Consider the following 19890-nt stretch of genomic DNA (forward strand, 5'->3'; position numbering starts at 1 on the left):
ATTTATACAATTTCTTATTCTTTAACTGTTAATTAGAGGTTAGGAAAATTGATAAATTGACGTTCTTACCATTTTTTGGTAAGAATGCCAATTTCAGCCTAACTTGCTTTATTATGGAGATGAGGAGGGCGGGAAGTTTTCTGTGTTTAAGCAGAGGATTACTTTTACATTTGTAAAGAGACTAAATATAAAGCTGACCATCCATAGAGAGATAAAAATTCAGCAGGGACCTGATGAATTTCGATCCATGTATGGTTGTCCGCGTTCAACAGAAGTTGATCTTTAGATTGACTTCTTTTGAACCTCATTTGTGTGGATGGAGAAATCCACTCAGCCTATTGGCTGATCCAAAAAAAAAAAAAATAAATAAAAAAAAAAGAAGAATCATCATTTCAACTTTAGGAAAAGTAACATGAACAGGCATACATTTTAACATATTATTTTTTGTGAGGCCGCGTACACACGCGGGGACTGTTCGCTCAACTTTGTCCGTCAAACAGTTTCAGCGGACAGTCCGCTCAAAATTAGCATGGACGGACTTGGCCACACACGACGAACGAACAGTCCGCTGAAATTGCGCGATGACGTGAACGGCACGTACGACGGGACTAGAAAACGACGTCCTATACACTGCAATGCAAACTTCGGCGTGTAAATCCTTTCTGAGCATGCGCGGAACTTAGTTTGACGAACAAGCCTACACACGAGGGGACTGTTCGCTGAAACAAAGTTTCAGCGGACAGTTTTTCGGAATTTCCGAAAAACTTTGTTCAGCAGACTGTCCGCTGAAACTGTCCGCTGAAAGCCCACACACGAGCGGACTGTCCGCCGAAACACTGTTCAGCGGACAAAGTTGAGCGAACAGTCCCCGCGTGTGTACGCGGCCTGGCACTTCATTTATGAAGGTGTGTTCAAAAGCCTTGTGCTACACAGTTTAATGTCTTATGGCTTGGCACTTCCATACTTCAGGGCCATTGCAATTTTTACCGTAGCTGCTCTACCACAAAAGTGGTAGCAAAAATACTGACACATACCACCATGATGGTTCTAGTAAGTAATATTAAACAAGAAACATGCATAAGCAGGAGAATAATTATTAAACATAAAAGGTCTAAAAAATGATCCCCCATGAATTTCTTAATAGTATGTTATTTTATGCCTTGTGTATTTAAACTAGATTTCCATCCCTTCAAATATCGGCATGGTACCCGTTTTCTGGATAGAAGATATTGGGGGCAAGTTCTGCTCCTTTCTAAAGCCTCGTACACACGGTATGATTGTTGGCAGGGGATTGTCTGTTGATAGACTGTTTTCCTAAAATCTTACCGTTAGGACGCTCCCTTTGACAATTGTCCAACTTTCAGCCAACAAATGTTGGATGGCAGGCTAGTAAATTTTTTGGCGGAAAACGGTTTGACATCAGATTTTCATATGGTCAGTACACAAATCCATCACATAAAAGTTGAAAGTACAAACACGCCTGCTCGGAATCACCTGCTCACCAAACATGAAATTAGCAGAAGGGGCACAAAGGGTGGCGCCCAAGAGCTGAAATTCCTCGTAGTACATCACTACGTTTGAGCTTGTTGCACGACAACTGTATACCGTTAGTATGCAAGACAAGATCCTGGCAAATGCCCTTTTGACAAAAATCAGATGCTCGGTTGGCCAACAATTGTACCGTATGTACGAGGCTTTAGAAAGTCTAGGCCTAATGGCAGGAATAGCAACATTCTGAAAAAAATAAGGAAAGGATCCTCTATTAACATGTTTCATTAAATGTGTAGTTATTGCTTCCCCTTATCGTGTTACACAGAGGCTCATGGTCAAAACTAGGGAAAAGATAACCCAACATTACATTAGAAGTACTGATAAAATACTGCTTACTCTAGTCTGTCATAAGAATTTAATTTAACTGTAGCCAAAGATATGTTGAGTGCAAAATAAATCTAATGTGATTATCTATCCTGTCTGCACTGCAGCTAGACTTGACCTCATTGGCAGTGCTGGGAATCAGTGAGTGCGCTGACACATTTCTTGTGTCCTTTGAAAGGCTGTGACTTTGATATTCTCCCTCTGCATCGGAACATTAAATTGGCTTTCTTGGTATGTCATAGGCTGACAGGGAGGAATACACAGCCGAGCCAAGGTCTCGGTGCATAAATACAAAAGTGATATAAGGATATCTACACGCATAAAATAAAACTGTGGTTAGAGGGAGAACCGCATAGATTTGTTTAGCTGGAGACTGCTAGGCTGATGGATGTTGCAAACAAGTAAAGAGAAAATGTCTAATTATCATTGAGGAACCACTGCAGAATTGGTCTCATTCATTAGAGACAAGTACTGCCAGATTGGCATTAAGTTCCTTCCAAGCGTCCATGTCACAAAAGCAAAATTAGCAGCAGTGATTTGTGGTGGCTACAAATCTTTCTCGTTGAGTGCTTTTGTTTCTGGGAAAATAATGTACTGTAGACAGAGAGATCACTATTTCATAGCAACTCCAGCAATTCTGTTTAGGCACAGGCCGATTCTTCTTTGGCAACATTTACCTTGGACAAAAAACTGCCAGCTTCAGTAACTACATGTCTTTCAGCTGCTGAAACCCACCTCACACTGGGCATTTGTAACCACACAGACACCTACCCCGCTACAATGAAGCAAGAGTATAACAGCATAGCTGAACTTGCCGAAAAGCCTGGGGCGTAAAGGCGAGTATGCAAAGGGTTACATTTAGTTAAAGTGCACCTGTGCTCAGACTATAGGCATTAAAATATTTACATATTAACAAGTAGTAAAAAAGCTTTAAACCATGCCATCACTGACCCCTACATTTTTCCCCAAAAATCACCAGAAGGCACCGAAAATCTCAGCATCTCTTCTTTTTTTGTCTGGCAGCAGAAACTTAGCAGTCTGCCAGACTTCTAATGTAAACAAGCAACAGCTGATGTAAGTGGTTAGAAACAGAATAAACCCTGACTTCAGCGTCTCTGTTGTGATCTTTAAGGAGGAATTACAGCAGAGAGCCTGCAGCTACTGATGTCAGAGAGGCCTTTTTTTGCAGCTCTTTTACTTCTTGTTAAAAATATGTTATTACATTAATGTCCAGAATTTGGGCAGAAGTGCACTTTAAAAGGAGAAGTGCAACCAAAGCTTGTTTGGCTGTACTTCTCCTGTGGATCACAGGAGTGCACTCTTGTGACCCGTTTTCTGCAGACAGTGGGTTGAAGCTCGCTGTTGGCTGAGGACACAGAGCTGATCCAAGCTCAGACAAGATCGCGACAATGAAGTCGGGATCCACCCACATGCCTGGACAGGCACCTGGCTCCACCTCTTAGCGAGCTGTTGAGAGCCTGAGCCAGCCGCTCCTGTTCTGTACACAGCCCAGCGTTCCAGTGAGCGTGGGGGCAGAGCAGAGAACGGTGACTGACCGTCAGCAGCTCTCTACTCAGGGAGCTGTGAGCACTGAGAGATTGGCGGTGGTTGATAATTTGATTCTCAGTGTTAGAGCCCATGAGGGAACTGATGCTGCATCCAACTAGATAAGTACGATTAAAAAAAAATATTCCCATATTTCCCTTTTAAGAAAGGGTTAGTTTAAAGGGGGCCTCTTGGTGGAGTATCTCTCTTCTCACTAAAAGCTTAAAGAGCTGAAAACAAATTTACATCACCATGCGGTGACACAGCCCTTTTGGCCAGTTTAACAGCTGAACCTTAAAATGACTGACTTCCAGACACATCACAGATGAAGCACTCATGGTTAAACAGATTAAAGAAAAGTAAAGAGTGTGGCACATTTTAAGGAATGGCAAACATGCTCTGTTTTTGCAGATAAGCATTCCAGAAATGGCTCTGTGATAGCTAGGCAGAAGATGTATTTCAATAAAGTTTCGGAATACTAAGCATCTTGGCTGGTATGCATTGATATTCAAAAAAGCTTGGGTGTCATTCGTTTTTCACAGGTAAAAGGTTTGTGCAGTCAGGTGTATTTCCTCAATTGCTTTTTACATTCCATTTTTTGGTTCAGCACTAGCAGAAGCGTGTTGTACCATGTTAGTCATCAAAGCAGAAAGTTTTGAGTGATAGCTTTCACTGACAATCCTAAGATATCGTAATGATACAAGCTTTTAAAAACACATTAGGTTTAACACTTTAAGAGAGAGTTGATGCAGGAAGAAGGACTTGCAAAAAAGACTCATTTAACCTTATGAACTATTGAAGACCCTATTATTATGGCTGACAAGCTGAGATCTTCCTTCTTTATAAGCATCTTTACATGTCATTCACTTGCTGCCATTGCTGCATGCACAGAAAATGAATGGCCTCTAAGATTTTTCCTTTACTCAAAGCCACCTCAATCTTTGAAGTGGCCATGGCATGGATAACAGGTAGAATGAAGAATACCCATAAGGCTCAATATCAGTTCAAGAAACAATGTTCTGCAGTAACTAACCACAACCAAGTGAAAGGTAGGCTACCATTGTGCATTCTACTCTTAAAGTCTGTCCAAAACCAATTTATTTATTTTTTTACTTTTGGTAACAGAGAATGCTTGTCAACCCTGTTAGGATCTTATTGCGGTCAGCTTCCCTTTTGGGAAAATTCAATCCTCTATTGGTCTTGATGGCAAAAAAATTCCAAAAGTTTGACAAAAGCGACATCTAAAACGGGACACCTTTCACTTTACAGAGATTTTCTCTCCTACCCTTATGTGTTTACAAGAAGGGAAGTAAAGAGGTCTCCTCAATAGAACACATGGAAAAAAAAAAAAAAAAACTGAGGCAGGGTTAACACTTTCTTTTTCTATCTAAAAAAAAAAAAAAAACAACCTTTTAGCTTTAGATATACTTTAAATTTCTTACTGCCGAGGCTTTTTTTTGCTCACCTGTACAGTAAAATGAACTGACTTGATGATCTTGCACCATAAAATTAACGTTACCTTTGTAAGTTACCAATTCAATGTATTGCATACATTTATGCAATATGTGAATATAGGGTGCAGACTTCATACAGCTGCAATTACTGGCATCATAAAAACAGATGCATGAGTTTCTGCATAACATTTAAACATACATTGGCTGGAGGCACAGGCTAAATGTCCTAAACAACCCAGATTAACATATACATACATGTATAAGAGTACCATAGTAGAAATAAGTTGAATTTCAACAAATAAAAAAAACAAAAAACAACAGGGTTTTTCAATATGACAAAGAGTACTGTGCAAAGTTCAGTAACCCACCAACCAATCAGAAATAACGAGCCACTTCTGTGACCTCTGCGAACTGAATTCTGGCTGTTACTATTGGGCTACTGCTTTTTGTGCAACCTTACTTTTTGCAGTGTTTTACCAAATAGGCCCATTAGTTCAGGGTTTTAGTGTACAATATGAGAAATAATATATAATTAGCAGCATTTTAAGTATGCTCCATCTGAGGTCCCAAATATAGATTTTGGGAGACTGTGCAATGCCCTTTTATCAGTAGTAAAATTTTCATAAATGTTCCCATTCACAACAGGTTAACAGTACATAACTTATAAAAGCTGCCTGCCTCCAGGTTGCCCTTAAGACTGTTTGTTGCCATGTATTAATGGTATGACGTACACCGAGATGTCATCTCCTGAGCCAAGCTTGTCATTGGATATTCTCCAACCTCTGTCTTTCAGTACACCTCTTGCTCGCATTACCAGGTCCTGAGCCGCCAATGTGTATCTGTCCAAACCAAACAACACTGTTACTGCATATAACATAAAACCAATTCTACAGACAAATAGGATTTCATTTTGTATTGACTTGGCTTGTATTGATTGCATTAGCACTTAGAAGACTAAGCAGCGGCAACATTTATGACTAAAGACCATTTGTATGCATTCCTATATTCTGCAGATGAATGTGAATGATGGGACAGTTTGTCAATAAACATTCAAAGAAAACAGCACAACGTGAATGTTTATTTGCTATTACAAGTGAGGCGTCTGAACATGCTGCTACTACCTGCAATGAAGAATCAAACTTCCATAATGCTCTCACTGCACAAAAATAGAAAGCCTTTCTTAGTTCCCAATTTTGTATCTAATTAATGGATAGTGCTGAAATAGGAAAGCTAAGGGATTAAGTAGCTTTTGGAGATTTATATGGTTTAGACATTTCTATTACATGAAAAATCACATGTAATCACAAAATTACCTCTAGTAACCATGTCTTTGTTTGTATACCATTAAAAAAAAAAAAATTCTATTATATATATGTATGTATATTATATATATATATATATATATATATATATATATATATATTTATATATATATATTTTTTTAAATATGGATCTTCTAATCTTGTGGTTACCACCTGTCATTATTAGGGGATTAAGGCATGACAACAGTGCACAGCACTTCTAGGAGGAGGTGTGTAAGTTACAGCACTGGGCTAGTGGACCCATAATAGGATCTTTGGTGTATGAACAGTGTGCTATAGAGGTAGTACCATTGACAACTAGCAAAACAAACTTTGAAGTGACTCTTTACTGACAGCTATCAATTAAAAACAGAAGTTGCAAGCCAATCACAATCATACCTACCTTCATGAGCTTCCTCCAGTCCCAGTGCTCTACAAATATTGCATCTCATAGCGAGAGGCACATGTAGGACTATTCACCTTCTCATAATTTAGTGCTCAGTGGCAGCCAACATAGGAGGATGAACTTCAAGAGAATCTAGCAGAAGATTAGTGTTGGTGGAGAAACATGAAGGAACCTTATGGAACCTGTTTTACAGCTTCTGTATTGGATTGTTTGGTTGTCAGTAGAGCCTCTTCAGACCCCTGTAACTTAGTACTGTATGTTCATTATAAAAAGAGTTGGAGCACCCGAGACTGGAAGGATATTAAGCATACAATGAGCAGTTAACAAGATTCTTGGGCAAAAACACTGTAAAGTTCCTGATCTCAATAGTACACATGAAGATGTGAGAATGGCTTCCCAGCTAGTGGGTGGGGGAACAGCATCAGCCAGCATTTATATTAAATAAGCTGGGTACATCTGTGCATAAGGAAAAGGAAGGTCGGAAGGTGTAAATCTAAAACTAGTTACCACAACATCACGGCTTTTACTTTATGAGGGCTCTGTGTTATGTATCCACAGTGCTCCAGAAAAACATATGTTGTGTGTATTGTCAATGCCAAAATGTTAGATTAAAAAGACAAACCTGTGAGGGTCATCTGGGTCACAGCATGCTAGGAAATTTGTAACGGCTTCGGACACTTCTTCATTTAACAAGACGTCCCAGAGGCCATCTGTTGCCAAAACTAGCACATCATCTGCACTGTGCTCATATTGCTGAAGATCATAAACTCGCACCTGTATGAAAATAAGGATATAATTAATGGTGGAAGCTAAAATAAATTGATGTACCAAAATTAATTTGTCCTTCCATTAAGAAGACTTTAGAAAACTTCCTTATGTTGCAGAAAACCTAAGAACCTTGGCAAAAGAAGTAATGCTTTGTGTCCCTGGTGAAAATAAATAAGTCCCAATACACAAATGCATTTTTGTACTTTAAAGCGGTTGTAAACCACAGTTAAAAAAAAAAAAAAAAAAGAATTCCTCTGCAAGGCAATGTCATCACATTATTAGAGACTTACCTTAAAATTAAGCCCTCCAGTGGCATCATGTCACCGCTGAGAAGGCTTCCATAATCATCTTGTCTTTCCTCTGTGTTCGCAGCCACATGAGTGGCCATGGGCGCAGGAGCCACTGTTTACGACACATGGTATGCCGAACCATCAGAGCGCATTACCGGCTGCATGTACTCTGAATATCTCTTAAACAGCAAAAGTTTAGGAGATATACAGTGCCTTGCGAAAGTATTCAGCCCCCTTGAACTTTTCAACCTTTTGCCACATTTCAGGCTTCAAACATAAAGATATAAAATTTTTATTTTTTGTGAAGAATCACCAACAAGTGGGACACAATTGTGAAGTGGAACGAAATCTATTGGATTTTTGAAACTTTTTGAACTAATAAAAAAATGAAAAGTGGGGCGTGCAAAATTATTCGGCCCCCTTGCGTTAATACTTTGTAGAGCCACCTTTTGCTGCGATTACAGCTGCAAGTCGCTTGGGGTATGTCTCTATCAGTTTTGCACATCGAGAGACTGAAATTCTTGCCCATTCTTCCTTGCAAAACAGCTCGAGCTCAGTGAGGTTGGATGGAGAGCGTTTGTGAACAGCAGTTTTCAGCTCTTTCCACAGATTCTCGATTGGATTCAGGTCTGCACTTTGACTTGGCCATTCTAACACCTGGATATGTTTATTTGTGAACCATTCCTTTGTAGATTTTGCTGTATGTTTGGGATCATTGTCTTGTTGGAAGAGAAATCTCCGTCCCAGTTTCAGGTCTTTTGCAGACTCCAACATGTTGTCATCCAGAATGGTCCTGTATTTGGCTGCATCCATCTTCCCCTCAATTTTAACCATCTTCCCTGTCCCTGCTGAAGAAAAGCAGGCCCAAACCATGATGCTGCCACCACCATGTTTGACAGTGGGGATGGTGTGTTGAGGATGATGAGCTGTGTTGCTTTTACGCCAAACATATCGTTTTGCATTGTGGGCAAAAAGTTTGATTTTGGTTTCATCTGATCAGAGCACCTTCTTCCACATGTTTGGTGTGTCTCCCAGGTGGCTTGTGGCAAACTTTAGACGAGACTTTTTATGGATATCTTTGAGAAATGGCTTTCTTCTTGCCACTCTTCCATAAAGGCCATATTTGTGCAGTGTACGACTGATTGTTGTCCTATGGACAGACTCTCCCACCTCAGCTGTAGTTCTCTGCAGTTCATCCAGAGTGATCATGGGCCTCTTGGCTGCATCTCTGATCAGTCTTCTCCTTCTCTGAGCTGAAAGTTTAGAGGGACGGCCAGGTCTTGGTAGATTTGCAGTGGTCTGATACTCCTTCCATTTCAAAATGATCGCTTGCACAGTGCTCCTTGGGATGTTTAAAGCTTGGGAAATCTTTTTGTATCCAAATCCGGATTTAAACTTCTCCACAACAGTATTCCGGAACTGCCTGGTGTGTTCCTTGGTCTTCATGATGCTCTCTGCTCTGTCAACAGAATGCTGAGACTATCACAGAGCAGGTGCATTTATACAGAGACTTGATTACACACAGGTGGATTCTATTTATCACCATCAGTCATTTAGGACAACATTGGATCATTCAGAGATCCTTGCTGAACTTCTGGAGTGAGTTTGCTGCACTGAAAGTAAAGGGGCCGAATAATTTTGCACGCACCACTTTTCAGTTTTTTATTTGCTAAAAAAGTTTAAAATATCCAATAGATTTCGTTCCACTTCACAATTGTGTCCCACTTGTTGGTGATTCTTTACAAAAAAAATTAATTTTATATCTTTATGTTTGAAGCCTGAAATGTGGCAAAAGGTTCAAAAGTTCAAGGGGGCCGAATACTTTCGCAAGGCACTGTATTCACAGTACCTACAGGTAAGCCTCATTATAGGCTTACCTGTAGGTATAAGTGGTAAAACTGAGTTTACGACCACTTTAACAAACCATAACATTTTGCATCATGAAACTCTTTCCTCATGTCACTCATCCAACTTCAGAAACATCTAATGTAACTAATAGATGTAGATTGGTGCAACTACTGTACTGCTGGTATGCCCAAAATAGATAAAGTTCTGGAAGATTAAAAATAGCCTTTTAAAACTGATGAAGAGGTTCTGGAGCAGTTTAGGGACTTGGTTATGACATGCTCAAATAATTCATCATAGTTCAAGTCCATCTCCAGCATTACACAAAGGGGTTAAGTGGTTACGAATAAAAAAAGCTGATGGAAATTATTTTTTTGCTTATTGTGTACATAAGCCACAAGGAAACAGAAGAGATACACTGCTCAACATAAATGAGTATACCCCAACAGATTAGTCAAAAAACCTTTACTTTCCTTTCAGAATCAACTTTTTCTATGGGACACTATACTACAAAATACTCCCAACAATGCAGACCATTGATTGCAATGAAGATTTGCTAATTTGCAGACACAAAAAAGTATTTTTCCTAACAAATTAATTCAAGATCATGTTGCAAAGATGAATACACCCCAATGAAAGCCTTAGGAACGAAATCCTAATTAACAAGAATTCAACTACTGGTCTAATTATTCATTATAACGGAGTTCCGCCTGGGTATAAAAAAAAAAAATGTAAAGCCAGCAGCTACAAATACTGTAGCTTCTGACTTTTAATAGAAGGACACTTACATGTCCCGGGAGCCCAGGATGTCGGTACCCTAGGCCGATCCGTCCCTCGGCTCCGGGTGCAGTCTCCTGCATCTTTACTAAGGGAAACAGGAAGTGAAGCCTTACGACTTCACAGCCTGTGTCCTACTGCGCATGCATGAGTTGCGCTTTCTAAATGGTCGCTGCTGTCTTCTTGGACCTGTGAGTCTCCCAAAAGGCAGCGGGGAGGGGAAGGAGGAGGAGGAGGGGCCGGATATTATGTACAATGTGCGGTGATCTTTCCCTGAAAGGTGTAGCACCGGAGTGAGGAGGGGAGGAATTTGATCAGTAACAGTTATATTTACGGGTGGAACTCCACTTTAAACAGGTGTCCAGCAGACAGTTGATTATAAAAGGGTGTAAGAAAAGAAAGCAAACCCCTTCTCATTTCATTCTATCAGCAATGACACCACATGGCCTGAGAAATAAAATAATTTCTTTACACAAGAAAGATGAAGGCTACAAGAAGATCAGCAAAACTTTATGTATCAGTCAGAATACTGTAGCAAAAGTGTTACAAAAATTGAACATATATGGAACTGTAACCATCTTACAGATGCCCACGCCATCCATGGAAGTTAACTCAACAGGAGTGTCTTCTGATGAGAAGGGTTGAAGAAAATCACCATGCAAATTCACTGCAGTTAGCTAAAGACGTAGAAAGCCAAACTGGGGCATGACACAATACGGCATACACTGCAGAGGAATGGCATGCATGGGTGTGGTCCACGTAGTTGTAAAGCGCTGCGCAAACTGCTGGCGCTTTATAAATCCTGTAAAATAATAATAATAATGAAGGAAGTCTCTCTCCCTAAAGCCCATGAACAAAAAAGCCTGCCTTTAATTTTCCAGGGCCCATGCTGAAAAAGAAAAACACTACTGTGACTCTGTACTCTGGAGAGACCAAGATAAATGTTTTTGGAACGGATGGCTTCAAAACTGTATGGCATCTCAAAGGTGAGTAGTACAAAAAAAAATGCATGGTGCCTACAGTGAAACATGGTGGTGGCAGTGTTATTTGGTGGGGCTGCATGAGTGCTGCTGGTGTTGCTGCTGGTGTTGAAGAGCTACATTTCATTGATGGTATTGTGAATTCACAGATGTACTGCTCTATATTAAAAGAAAAGCTGCTACCATCACTCTGTGCCCTTGGTCGTCATGCACTTTTCCAACATGACATTTAAGGCCACTGTTCTGAAGAACAGGATGAAAGTGATTCAGTTCTAAAGTACTGTCTGACTCCTGATCTGAACCCAATCAAACACCTATGCGGAATTCTGAAGAGACAAGTTGAGCATCACTCTCCATCCAACATACAGGCTCTAAAAGAAGTTGGAAGAATGGAAAAAGATAGATGTTGCAATATGTTGCCAACTTGTTCATTCTCTGTCTAGAATACTTGGTCCTTACAACTCATGAAGGTCATACAAAACACTAGATGTAGTAGATTTTGTTGTGGGGTGTATTCACTTTTGTATCAACTAATTTGAGTAAAAGTAAAGATTTTGTAATCTATGTTATATTATTATACACGATTTATATAGCGCCAACAGTTTACGCAGCGCTTTACTATGTATGGGGGGGGGGGGGGGGTGACATTATTAACCCTACTTTCATGTAACGAGATAAAAAATGTTCTATAAAACTCCGTTTTGGAAATTTTTCCTGTGTTCATATGAGATATTGATTAAGCTTATGTTTCAAAAGGGGTGTACTCATTTATGCTGAGCACTGTAAAAGCTAATTATGTGATGCAGCATTTCCTAAAATCTCCTTTTTTTTAAGTACTCTGAAATGTACTGAATATATTTTTCTATATATTCACATTTAATATTACAGTTTTATTGCAGCACATTGCATATACTTCTTGTTTACTTTAAAACAGAACAAGAAGCAGGCAAAAAGCCTGTATCAAACATGTTACGCTTTCATATATTGGTTTAAAGTTTTGACTGGTGGTCTTTACACAATCCAGAGACAATCTCTGGCCTATGCTGCAGAACATTCCAAGTTTCTAAATGAATCTTTTGTTGAACATCTACTTCCTTTTCTCTGGGTCGGCATTCCAACTGTCACTGCTCACTTCTTGAATTCCCATCTAAACCTTACAAGCATCATACACTGCTTGCAAAGCACTTTAATTAACCTAAGGAACGGTGGTAATTTTAAAAAAAGCATGACGGCTTTAGCGAAGGCAGCCAAGATAAAATTATATCCAGTATTACAATTTGGAAATAGTACGCCCGGTCAGACATGCTGGTTAATCCTTTCAATTCAGCAATACATCTGTGGTCCACAAACTCGTCTAAACATGCACTTTATTTGGCATGGCCGCACGGCTGGGATGTTTTAATACGCCTCTCTGCATTCTTCCCTCTCTGTAAAAGGAAAATGTTTATAAAATAACCGCTGATTTTTCTAGCAACAGCATTTTCACTTCTCGAAGCCTTGCCTGAAAAGCAGATTTCTTGGAATTCTGGTATTTGCTTTTGAATTAATGACATAACTTCACGGATAAGGAAAAGCGCCAGGGCTTTTCCCAACTACAGTAACACTTGCACAGCACTATATAGAAAGGCTCATAGTAATAACCAGGTAGGTGTATATTTAAAGCAGAATCCCAGTAAGCAGCAATGTAATGTGTAAACCCCCCTGCATGCTGTACAGCTTTCTACCCTTATTTTAACATTAAAACTGGAGAGACAAAAAAAAGTCACAGAATTATGGCAGTCATAGACTGTCCGAGTCTCTGCTAGTTCAGCAGGAACTGGGCGAGATTTGAACCGTGTATGGGTAGGCTCAATGCACCAAGTTGATTGATTGATTAACTTGGGTACAACCAACCTGACAGATTTTACTGGTATAGCTGCTAGCAATAATTACTGTCTTCTCCAGGCAGGGACGGCCTCTCCTCCCATCTCTGCACTCATCCAGACACCCTCCAGCTCTGCAGTTCTCCTTGGCTCTCCTATGACTCATCCCTCCACTCTTCTGCCCCCCTTCCCTTGCTGGCAAACTCCCACGAGAGAGAGAGAGGGAGAGAGAGAGAGCTGTGCATGATGTCAGAAGCCTAGGCTAATTACCAGACAAGAAACAGGAAGTGGGCTGTATAAGGTATTTACTGGCAGAAAACAAATAATGTGCTATTCAACGTTAAAACAAGGGCAGAAGATTTAATAGATGGAAAGATGAAAAAATTACTGAAGGTCCACTTTAAGAAGTGATCAAAATACAGAGGGTAATGGCGTTGGTGGTGTTCTGCACTGGATAAAAATTCAAAGGTAAATCAAATCTCTATGAATCGTACAATACAGGACCTGTATTCATAGATCATCAGATATACCCACTCCAACAAACTGAGGGGTGGGTAAGAACATAGCAAAAAGAAATGCCTGCAATCTCCTAGTATACCCCCTCCCCTACCCCGCAGCGTACGCAGTTGTTCTTTCTTTCCACCCTATGCTGTCCTTCTTTCCTCTCCTCCACTCCCTCTTTTCTTACATCTCAACCTCTCCCCGACCTGAATGTCGTGGGAGCCTGATATACCGGAGCTGGTAGATGGTGGGCTGAGATCCCCTTTTTTAAACCCGGGGCTTCCGGGCGGGAATCTCCATAATTGGCAAGTGGAGGTGTTCTGGCCGACCCTATGTGGTGACAACGGGACACCCGGGATACGCTGGCGGTGGAGGGCGGCTAGCTGGAGGCCGTTGGGCCCCCCTCTACCCCAGCGACGGGATGGTGTCCACACTTCAGATAATTTTTGTGCCAGAAAGGTCCCAACGTCTACTAAGCTGTTATCGCCCTTGCAATTATTTGGCTATTACCAGCCTACCCACTATAAGTACGCCCACGACATTCTCCCATTCTCCCTGATTTAGTATCCTCCCTCCTTATGTATGTCTGTTTGTTCAACCTACATGCTGTTAAACTGACCCTTGGGCGGCTTTTCTGAGGCCGAAGGGTATTGCACTTAAAAGAGATGTTGAACTTGTCTTGTATTTCATGTTTCTGTTTTTGTTATATTGCAATAAATACTGATTATATAAAAAAAAAAAAGAAATGCATGCAAGACCAAAAAAAACAGGAGTAAGAAACACTCAGATGGCAGCTTAAAATAATATGTGGCTGAACCTGGAACCCATCACGACCTGAAAATCTCCCTGATAAAATGTCAAATACATGTGAACAGTGGACCAGGTAGCAGCTTTGCAAAACTGTGAATTATTTGCCTGATGCTAAAAGGCCCAAAAGACACTATTAGCCATGGTATGTTGGGCTCCGATAGGAAAAGAAGGAAGTCTATCCCTAAGGGTGTATGCCTGATCCACCTAGTAGTGGCTGACCTGGATGCCCTGTGCAACAGTCAACAGGCAGGAGGACAAAGAGGGAGAGTCTTGTGAATAGAGGCTGTAGCTTTCTGGCAGACCCAGACAGCCCTGATCACATTCAGGTAACTTAGGATGATTTCCTTGTCATGTTTTGGGGCAGGACAAAGGGAAGGAAAAACAATGTTCTCTTTAAGGTGGAAAAACAGACCACCTTGGTTAGGATAGAAGGTTTTGGTCTCAAAACACAACAAGAAAAATCTCTTAACAGAAATCTTACAGGAGTTGGGAATAAGAATCAGAAATACCCCTTTTAGGACTTCAGTTTCAGCCAGCGACCAAAAAGCAGGATGGACTAGGGGGCCTTAGACCAGTAGGTCTGATCTAATTTGAAGAGGCCAAGGTTCTGAATATACCAGAAGCTGAGAGAGAGAGATAGAGAGATAGAGAGAGAGAGAGAGAGAGAGAGAGAGAGAGAGAGAGAGAGAGAGCGAGCAAGAGCATGTATGTGTGTGTGTATCGCATGTTCTTCTAGTCCAATTTTGTGCAATGAGAATCTGGAACTTTCCTCCTCTATCTTGTGCAGAAGTCTAGAGAGGATCTTCATCGGAGGGAAGGGATAATACAACTTGAATACAGCCTAATGTATCATCAGAGCATCCATGCAATGGATAGCGGTTACCCGATTTAGGATACAAATTTTATTCAACATGTCGTGGAACCTGGAAGCCAGGAGGTCCCCACATTTGACAGAAATTTTGAAAGATTTCTGGGTGCAGAGACCACCCTCCTGGGTCTAGGCATTGGCAACTTAGAAAGTCTGTCAACTGATTATCCAGTAGTACCCTGACTGGGTGACCTTGCAGAGGTCCGACATTATAGAAACATCCTGGCACACAGTTTCAGGATGCAGCTGGAAAGGTTTGATTTGTGGGGACCAGGTCTCCTGGACAGTCAGGGAGTTGTAAGGTCTGCCCCAGCCTTTAAGACTGGCAACTGATGTCACCCCCCCCCCCCTCCAGGGCATGTAAAGGAGAGAGAATTCTAGAACAGGGTTGGAGATACACCATGTCAAGGAGAACTTTGGCTGGAAAGAAGCATTGAATACATGGATTGTATTTGCTTGGTCCACATTGTATGTTGGATTGACAAGGTATGCAAGTCCGGGTAAAGCAAACTGTCTTGAAAGAGCTTACAATCAAGCTCAGAACCCTCATGAGGAAAAAAAAAATGATGGGTGTGAAGGTCCTCCTGTGGGTCCTCAGAGAAGCAACTTTCTTTAGGGGAAGAAAAATGCTGTCCACGATTAGACTCAGGTACTCCAGACAGTGCGAGAACTGGAGAGCAATCTTTGGAAAGTTGATTTAACTAAAGGTTTGAAGGAACCAAACTGTCCTCTGGATGTTCATAGGCCAAAGCTGTGGCTGAGGAGTCCTTCAGTAGGAGGTGGTTTAGGTACCCTGTCTTGGATGTAAGCTTTTATCTCATAAAATGCAGGGGAGGCACTGCAGCCTTGGTTACAAAATCAGGATCCTCAACATTTTCTCCCATAGTATTTTCAAGGAAAGGATGTTCAGCTTCTGAATACTAAACAGGATCAGAAGACAGAGAACATTTAGCATTTCTGGTCTCTGGAAACTGAAGGTTCAAGAAGTGCCGAGAGTTATCTAAAGAATTTATAGATGGCAGCAGAGAAATATACTTTTGTTACACAGGCTGCATGTTGCAGGCGATAGGGAGCCAGATAATGGGAGTGGTGTTACAACAGGACATTGCTTCAAGACAAGGAAGAAGCTTTTAGCCTGAGCGGTGGTTAGTTTCTCAAAAGGCAGTCTGTGGAACGCATGCTATTCGACCCTTTTGTCCCAACTTCCTTGCTTCTGTGATCCCCAGTGGGGTATTTGTCTGTAATGTGGAATAGATGGGGTTGTGCAGGTCCTGTGACTATGTCCTAGTGGAATTGGTAGCTGGAGTGCGACAACATGATGTGTGCACTTTCTAAGAAATAGGTGGGTGGAAAGGCATCATTTAGGAGCTGTGACACACTTATTTCACTCTCCTTTGCCCGTCATGGTAGGCATAACCCCCCCATCAAGGTCTGAGAACCACAGAAATGGGCCAAGGCCCTGGATCTGTATAACACCCTGCAGCTAACTACGCATGCTGTACTACAAACCAAGGTGAGTGCCTAACAGGATCCAGTGCCTAAAGCAAATATGACAGGCTGGCGCCACAAAGTGGGGTTTGGGTATGTTCTCAAAGGTGCATATTCAGGGTAACCTATTTTGAAATATCTGGATAGCCCGGGGCAGTAAGCAGTCAGATCTCGATGAGGAGCTTTACAAAAAAAATAAATGGAATGGTTAGAAAAATAAACATTCTCCAAAAAGGAACAAAATCCATCACCTAAGGACACTAGGAAAAAATGCTTACTCTTTTTACTCTTGGGAATTTTTAGTGTCCATACACCTGAAGGTAGCTACGTATCACCAATGGTCTAACATAAATAAGTCTTATGTTATGTACTCTACAATTAAAGTTTTTTTTTTCTGCAAAGTGAGCCGATTAGTTGATCAAACCTAAAAAATATTAATGCTATACTCATGCAGGACAGCTATTTTTTAAACATGATTCCCACCAGCAGGAAAGTGTAGGGTTAACTTATCCTTGTCAGCAGGGAAAAGTAGCAATTTTTCCCACATATTCCTGATGTTCAAAATGTGTTTTCAGTCTCAATTTCTGGCCCAAACACAGATAATTGCACCATTATCCTGATTTTCCAATAACACATTGTTCTGCATTAGTCTCTTGCATTTGCTAATACCGTGTTTCCCCAAAAATAAGCCCGGGTCTTACATTCATTTTGTCAGCCAAAAACACACAAGGGCTTATTTTTGGGGTAGGGCTTTCCATGCAGTGTGCTATCTTCCCAGTGGTTGCAAAATGACAGAATCCCCTCAATCACAGGATCACATAATGCAAAAGGTCTGCAATGCAACAGTGCAAATACCTTCTTCCATAAACTGCCTGAGCTGTCTTCCACCGCTCCGAGCACTGCAGAGGGAAGGGAGGGCCGAGATCCCCCGCTGACACCTGCTTCAATGGCCCGACTGAACCATCTTCCACTGCTATGGTTAGTGCAGAGGGAGGGGGGCCAAGATCCCCCACTGACACCCAAGAGAAGAGAAGATCAGTCCTGCTCGGTGCTTCCATGGCCCGCCCGAGCTGTCTTCCCAGCTCTAAGCAATGGAAGGAGGGGGGCCGAGATTCCCCGCTGAGAGAAAAGGAGATCAGCTGAGCGCCAGGCGGCACCGCACCGAACTATGGCTTATTTTCGGGGTAGGGCTTATATTGCAGCCCTCCCGGAAAATAGCGCTAGGTCTTATTAATGGGGTAGGTCTTATTTTCAGGGGAAACATGGTAGGTATCTAAACCCAAGAACAAAAATGTGATAAATTGCAATTAGACCTTAGATGTAGCAGCTGCATTTGTTTTCTTTTCAGGCTTATTTTTCACATGGTTATCCTGTGAATATCAAACTTTCTGTACTAGGATGATAATGCTCACTTCACTCACTGTATTGTATTCATGAAGTAATCAGTGTTGTCCCCCTAGGAGAGGACTACAACAACCTCCCACCTCCTCTTTACATAACATAAGAGAAGATGATAATGGTTCTGTAGCTCACACAAAGATCAAAATGATTTCAACAGTATATTTAAAGGAGAAGTATGGCAAACTCTTGTTTATACTTCCCCTATGGGTCACAGGAGTGCATAAAGTGCTAAGTTAGTGTTGGCTTCCATCAAGATGCCTGACCTCCTTTATGGAATTTTACCACAAATATGTTTTTCTAAAGCATTGTAGAGTGTATGTACTTCAAGAGTAGGATGTACAAATGTAGTCTTAATACTTGCGTATACTCAATAGCATTCTCCAATACTGACTGGAGTCCTTATTTTGGATAAAATATATGTTTATAATATTAAATATATTAGAAGCAATTTTTTTTATCACCATTTGCCTCTTTCCTTACATACAGTACAGTATGTGCTATAAAGAATGCATGCACATCTACTAGCTTATACAGAGAAGGTATAAAGCTGTCCTTCATGGGGTACTTTTTTTGCTCCCATAGAGGCAGCGTTTGCTGCAAATAAAGTAATAGTGGCCGATTCCAGTTAGCAATTTAGCCAAGTGGAAGAAAGTTTATACTATTTGTTGGAGGCTTAAGGAAGGCGAGTACAATGAGACCACATTTTAGGTTATAAATGATATGTGAACTACAAAACAGACACAGGAACTAAAGAAATGCGATTTGATTGCAAACAGAACCCCTTCCATTTATTTTCCTTTTTAGGATCTCTTGCCTTTCAATACCTTTTGTCTTCTCAAATCTCATGCTACACTCTGTGTTCCATCTGTGCAGTGAATGCCGCCTTCACTATTTTTCCAGGTGGGATCAACCAGCATTGACTTCAAACAAAAACATCCTAAAGCATACTCTGAGAACTTTAACTTCCTACATCTTACATGTAAATAATGAGAAACTCATGTCATTTTCTCCCAGATTATTTCTGTTCCTCTAGTGTTCTCACTATTGTTCTCATACTATTGACAAAAACGTAGCAATTTCCTAAAATCACTAGAAGGTAGCAGATAAGGCTGGTTAATTTCCCATTGAAGCTCTATCAACAGGATTTAATATTCTAGTCCTGGTCAATTAGGAGTCCTGTGCAGCTCCCCATGTTGCACCAGATCTCCTGTACACAAAGGTTTTTAAGCTACGTCTCCTCAAATGAAGCCTGATGCCCTCTCAAGCCTAAATTATTGTCAGTTATAGGGAAAAAATATTGTCACACAATTTTTGTGACTCCCCCAAATTATAGTTGTTCTCATCTAATCCAGAAGCAAATTCATTTTCTGCAGAAGTTAGGGTTCACTGTTGTAACAGTGCAAAACGCTTCTAGGATACTAACAGAGAACCTAATATCAGAACACAACCATATTGATTTTGACCTCAGTTTGGGATCTTCTGCATCATTATGAACAATCTGTACTTGTGGAATACAATTTTAAAGCACACCAATTTTTGAAAGGATAAACGATGGGGCTGCCATTGCCGACCTCCTTTTTGATATGCTAGTTTTATGGCTATTAGTCACTTATCGGAATACCTGTCCCAGGTCAGTTACTGAAAGAATCGAAACAAGCGAGTGATCATGGCAGCCGGACAACTAGCACTGTCAGAAAAAAAAATTACAAATAGCAGCAG

At 40.9% G+C, this 19890-nt stretch overlaps 1 protein-coding gene across 1 annotated transcript in view; it reads right to left on the reverse strand.

The window, feature by feature from the left end:
* Positions 1 to 892: 892 nt before the first annotated feature.
* Positions 893 to 19890, reverse strand: part of PPM1H (protein phosphatase, Mg2+/Mn2+ dependent 1H) — a 257714-nt gene continuing 238716 nt past the window's right edge. Inside the window, exons 9-10 of the mRNA XM_077471978.1 lie at positions 7204 to 7355; positions 893 to 5713 (exon numbers count right to left, since the gene is read on the reverse strand). Of these exons, the coding sequence (XP_077328104.1) occupies positions 5566 to 5713; positions 7204 to 7355 (300 nt within the window). The 3' untranslated portion in view covers positions 893 to 5565. The remainder of the gene's footprint in view (positions 5714 to 7203; positions 7356 to 19890) is intronic.

The sequence above is a fragment of the Lithobates pipiens genome, unplaced genomic scaffold (assembly GCF_037356315.1).
Source record: "Lithobates pipiens isolate NorthernLeopardFrog02 unplaced genomic scaffold, aLitPip1_a1.2 Scaffold_8, whole genome shotgun sequence".
NCBI lineage: Eukaryota > Metazoa > Chordata > Amphibia > Anura > Ranidae > Lithobates > Lithobates pipiens.